Raw genomic sequence first — 6,066 nt, forward strand, 5'->3', positions numbered from 1 at the left:
CCAGGTAATCGGAATGGTCTGAAGAGTTGTAGGGGGCATGTGACTTTGATTGGCGAAAACCTGACATCCGATACTTCCTTGGACCAGTGTTTTCACGTCTGCTCTGGTCGTTGGCCAGTTAAATCATGCTCGAAAAGCTTTACTTACCAAGGCCCGAGCTATAGCGTGATGGCCGCCCATGCTGGAGTGAATTTCCAAAAGGAGCTTCTGGCCCTCCTCCTCAAATATGCATCATTGGAGTACGCCCGTGACGCTTTTCTTGTACAATTTGCCTTCATGGACCTGATACGCTTTGGATCTTCGAATGATCCGTCGTGCATCGGTTTGGTCCTCAGGTAAATCTTTGCGGAGTAAGTATGCGAGGAGGGGCTCGGTCCATGGCGCAATTACTTCCATGATTTCATGAGCCGAGGACATCTCTGCGAGAGCCAAGCCCCCAATTATCTCCTTGTCTTGTTTAATGGTCGGAGGGATGACCTCTTCGGAGTTTCTTGATTGGGCTACCTTATCCCCTTTTTGCTAGACTACGGACAGTTTAAATAGCCATTCAAAGAAGGTGTTTTCGAGAACTGGGTCATGTCTAGCAGCCATTCTAGCAAGGATGTCGATGGTTTGCTTGTTGTCTCTTGGGATATGGTGGAATTCTAGCCCCTCTGATCGGGCTAAAATTGCCAAAACGGCATTTCGTTATGCCGTCATCTTCAGATCCTTTGCGTCAAACTCGTCGTTAACTTGAGAGATAGCAATATTAGAATCTCCTCGAACTTCAAGACGATGGATTCCCATGGAAATGGCTATCTAAAGTCCATGCAGCAGAGTCTCATATTCGGTTGCATTGTTAGAATCGGTGTACATAATTTGCAGTACATACCATATGTCATCCCTATTTAGTGATGTAAGAACTACTCTAGCCCCTAATCTAGCAAGCATTTTGGAGCCGTCAAAGTACATTGTCAAATGGGAGTAGGTAGTGTGCTCTCCAGGGAGCTCTACTTCTGTCCATTCTGTGACAAAATCCGCTAAGAACTGAGATTTAATGGCTTGACGTGGGTGATAGGTGATTTCAAAAGGTAGGAGCTCTATCGCCCACTTGGCCACTCGTCCTGTGGCATCCCGATTATCGATTATATCATTAAGGGGTACCTCGATTGCCACTGTGATTGAGCATTCTTGAAAATAATGTCGTAGCTTCTGAGATGCCATAAAGACTGCGTAGGTTATCTTCTGGTAGTGAGGATACCTGGTTTTACACGGGATAAGTACCTCGGAAACGTAGTACACAAGCCACTAAACATGGATCTTATGTCCTTCTACATCGCGCTCGACAACAAATGCGGCGCTGGCGACTTAGTTTGTGGCCGAGATGTATAACAACATTGGCTCACCTGCTCCGGGTGCTGCCAGTATAGGGTTTGTAGCAAGGAGTGTTTTGATCTCTTCCAATGCAGCACCTGCCTTGCTAGTCCAGTAGAAATTTTTAGTTTGTTTTAGCAATCTGTAGAGGAGCAAGGCCTTTTCTCTAAGGTGGGAGATAAAACGACTCAGAGCATCCATGCAACCCATCAGTCTTTGGATGTGCTTGAGTTTTGTAGGAACCTCCAATCGGGAAAGGGCTCGTATTTTATCAGGGTTGGCCTCTATTCCTCGATGGGAAACAATCAAGCTGAGCAATCTGCCCACTGGTACTCCAAAGACACGTTTCTGAGGATTGAGCTTTATGTTATATGCTCGAAGGTTAGTGAATGTTTCTCGGAGGTCGTCGACTAACTGATTGGCATTTTTGGTTTTGACAACCACGTCATCTACATATGCTTCCACAGTTTTACCAATTTGGGATTCTAGTCATCTTTGAATCATGCGCTGGTATGTTGCTCCAATATTTTTTAATCCAAAGGGCATTGTGTTAAAATAGAATGGCCCATAAGGAGCTACGAAAGTAGTTGCTGCTTGATCAGACTCATTCATCTTTATTTGATGGTATCTCGAGTAAGCGTCGAGAAAAACACAGTGAATCATGTCGTGCAGTGGCGTCCATGATCTGGTCAATACACGATAAGGAGAAGGAATCCTTTGGGCGGGCTTTGTTAACGTCTTTAAAATCAACACAAAAGCGCCATGAATTGTCCTTTTTGGTACCATGACCAAGTTAGCCAACCAATCGGGGTGTTTGATATCTCAGATGAATCCGACCTCTAGCAACTTGGACAGTTCTTCCCCCATAACCTGCCTCTTGGCTCGGTGTGACACCCTCGATTCAATCGTACACTAATCATACCGCAAATGTGTACGATCAAGATCAAGGACTCACGGGAAGATATCACAACACAACTCTAGACACAAAATAAAATAATACAAGCTTTATATTACAAGCCATGGGCCTCGAGGGCTCGAATACGTAAGCTCGAAAACACAAGTCAGCGGAAGCAACAATATCTGAGTACAGACATGAGTTAGACAAGTTTGCCTTAAGAAGGCTAGCACAAAAGCAACAATCATCGAAAAGGCAAGGCCTCCTGCCTGGGAGCCTCCTAACTACTCCTGATCGTCGGCGGCCTCCACGTAGTAGTAGGCACCCTCAGTGTAGTAGCAGTTGTCGTCGAAGGTGACGTCTGGATCCTGGGCTCCACCATCTGGTTGCGACATCCGAGAAGAATGGAAAAGGGGGGAAAAGGGGGAGCAAAGCAACCGTGAGTACTCATCCAAAGTACTTGCAAGCAAGGATCTACACTACATATGCATCGGTATCAATAAAAAGGGTTGTATCTGTGGACTAGACTGCAGAATGCCAGAAGAGAAGGGGAAAGACTAGCATCTTCTGGAAACCACCATCTTGCAGCAACAGGAGGGAGTAGAGTAGCATAAAGTAAAGTAGTAGAAGTGTTATCAACCTCGGCCAGAGATCCTTTCTCGACTCCCTGCGAGAAAGCAATCCCAGAGCCATACTATCCAGTTCCCATCATAATCCAAATCTCATCACAAGTATCCAGTTCTAGTTGTATCGATCGGGATACAACTCCAAGTGTCTGTTACCTTAGGACAGGCTATCGATAGATGTTTTCTTCCCTGCAGGGGTGCACCAACTTACCCACCACGCTCGATTAACTCCGGCCGGACACACTTTCCTGGGTCATGCCCGGCCTCGGCCAAACAATACGCCGCAACCCGACCTAGGCTTAATAGAGAGGTCAGCACGCCGGACTAAACCTATGCCCCCAGGGGTCATGGGCCATCTCCCCGGGAACTCCTGCACGTTGCGTACGCGACCGGTGAGCAGACCTAGCTACCTCCTTAAAAAAGGCAGGTGCTTACCAGTCCAACCCGGCGCGCGCCACTCAGTCGCTGACGTCTATTAAGCTTCGGCTGATGCATACGACGCACAACGCCCATACTATGCCCACGTGATGGTTAGTGCTATCAGGCCAGAGGCCCCTCGGATCGAATATCCAAATCGTAGTGGATTAGGAACGCGCGGTAACAAGCAGAGACTCACGAAAGATGTGACCCCGTTGCCCCGTCTCGAGGACTTGCAGCAAGGGCTAGGAATGCCCGGCCACGCCTCGTAATTATCTCGCGGGCACCCTCCAGGTCAACCCGTCTCCACATCACTCGCAATTAAGCTCGCGCGGGTACCCCTCAGGGCCGACCCGTCTTTCCAAGTAACAGTGGTAAAGTCCAAGTATCCGTGTGTCCAAACATCAAGGGGAAAACCCGAGGAATCACCCCCAGTGAATTCCACTCGATGTAATCATCAAGGTGAACGTAAGAGGAACCACCCCCGAGATTCACACTTGAGGGGTTGCACGACAGAGTCGTATCGGAAGTGGTTAAGGCGGAATCACCCTCGATGACCACGACCGAATAGCTACATTACAGGGTTAACATCAGAAGTGATGTAGAGGTCTCACCCTCGGCACTCGATAGTAACCCAGTAGTGTCGAGTAACTAAGGGGAAAGTGATGTGCGGTGCCGGGGCCTGGTCTTCGATCCCGTTGATCGGGTCTTCAATGATGAAGCAGGGGAAACAAGGACAAGGTGGGGGTCACTGATGGATCACTAACCAACCTATACTAAGCAGTTTAGGATAAGTAGGTAGGTAACAATAAGCAGGTTACAAAAGCAGGCTATGCATCAGAATAGGAGCAAACAATAACAGTAGCAAAATCTAATGCAAGCATGAGAGAATGGAATGGGCGATATCGGGATGATCAAAGAGGGGGCTTACCTGAAAGCTCTGCTGAAAAGGAAGAAGTGTCATTGGTGACGTAGTCGATCACAGGGGCAGCATCGGTCTCGGGGTCTACCGGAGAGAAGAGGGGAAAGAAACAGTAAATATAAAGCAAACAAAGCATCATAAAGCATGACATGACGAAAAGCAGAACTAGGGTCGACCTAACGAAGTGCTCCACGATATAGGTGAAGGGGAATTCAACTGGGAATGTTTTCCGGGTTCCGGACCTGTGTCAGACAAATAACCGAAGGGGCAATGCTCCACGTTTAGCATGCTAGGGGCATGTGAAAGATGAACGGACCGCGTATTCGGATTCGTTGGATTTTTTCTGAGCAACTTTCATATAAAAAACATTTTCATTCGAGCTACGGATTATTTTTTATGAATTTCCGAAGTTTTAACAATATTCTGGAATTTCTAAAATTGTTATATTTCAATAATCCGAATTGACCAAGTCAATCTGACTTGTCAAAAGGGAAGTTATGGCCCACGTGGCATAGACTACACCTAACTAATTAAATAGAAACTAACCTAATTAAAAAGGGCTAGATGTCAGCTGTACATTAGGCTAATTTAACTATACTAATTAACCACTAACTAAAAAGCAATTAGCCTTAACTAGTTGGGCTACCCCCACGTGCAGTGGCACAAGCCGGCCACACGCACGGCCGTACACACAACCCAGGCCAGCCATGGCCACGCACTGATTAAACACCAGCAGCAGCATCTGCGGCAGCAAGATCAGCAACAGGTAGCAGTGTGGCATAATGCAGCAATTAGTGGCAGCAGCTAGCGGCAATAGCAATGCAGCAGCGAGCGGCAGCAGCAGCAAAGCGAAGCAGCAACCAGCGGCAGCAGAGGAAAGCAGCAACAACAGCGTGGGCGGAAGCAGCAGGAGGCGAGCGGGGGGCACGGCCAGGGAGCTACGTCGGATGCGGGTGCGGCCGGACGGCCGAGCGCGCGTACGTGGGCGCGGCCAAGGCGCGCACTGGGCGGCCAGGACGCGGGGTGTGGGCGCGGTCGCGGTGGCCGCGGCCATCGGCCGAAACTTGGACGACGCAATAGAGCGACCAACAGAGGGGGGAACAAGGGGAATGGGGGTGGCGCTCACAGGGGGAGGCGGACGACGCGTCCGGCGGGGCGGAGGAGCTCCGGTGAGGTAGATCGGGCGCGGGGCAGCGGCGGCCATAGGCGAGGTAGATGCGTCGATCCCGGCGATGCAGTGCGGCTCCGGTCGAATGGATCCCCGCAGATGATGTAGCAGACGACGACGGTCCTCTTCGACGCGGTGTCATAGCTCGGGGAGGGAGGTGGCCACGGCAACTAAGGTCATCCATGGCGGGCAGAGCTTCGGTTGGTGTGCGTGGGGGAGGGAAACGGCGAGAGGGGGGAGGCGAAAGCTAGGGTTTCGGGGGGCGCCCAGGGGCTCTTTGTAGGCAGGGGCAGGGGACGGATGGCCGCCACGCACGGCCATCGCCGGCGGATGGCCGCCACGGCCCCCTGTCCCCTGTAGCGAGAGGAACAGGACAAGTGGGGTGGGCTGGGCCTCTTGTGTAGCTAGCTGGGCCAAAGTGGCCAGTAGTACCTCTCTCCCTTTTCTGCTTTCTATTTACCTTTTATAACTCTGTTTTGCATATTAAATTGTTAGCGAACGAGTTTTGTAAAAAGTGTAGATGGCCACATAAATAGTATTGCAATATTCGGCACTGCCACAAAAAGTTTGGTACTCAAATAACTTAGTTTGTTATTTTATAAATTATAAAAGGCTTTCAATTAATTGCTTAAGCTACTGTTTTAGTTATTGTTGTGCATTAAAACACTTTACAAAAATGTTGCCT

The 6,066-nt window shown here is 49.3% G+C and overlaps 1 protein-coding gene across 1 annotated transcript; it reads right to left on the bottom strand.

Annotated features, from left to right (window-relative positions):
• Positions 1-687: 687 nt before the first annotated feature.
• Positions 688-5,634, bottom strand: LOC123158203 (uncharacterized). Its single transcript, XM_044576288.1, has 5 exons — positions 5,340-5,634; positions 4,223-4,297; positions 2,574-2,630; positions 1,386-1,459; positions 688-798 (listed from the first exon to the last, which is right to left on the bottom strand). Exons 1-5 carry the CDS (start codon positions 5,563-5,565, stop codon positions 688-690), a joined length of 543 nt encoding a protein of 180 aa, XP_044432223.1. The 5' UTR covers positions 5,566-5,634.
• Between the last annotated feature and the right edge of the window lie 432 nt (positions 5,635-6,066).

Source organism: Triticum aestivum, chromosome 1D (assembly GCF_018294505.1).
Source record: "Triticum aestivum cultivar Chinese Spring chromosome 1D, IWGSC CS RefSeq v2.1, whole genome shotgun sequence".
NCBI lineage: Eukaryota > Viridiplantae > Streptophyta > Magnoliopsida > Poales > Poaceae > Triticum > Triticum aestivum.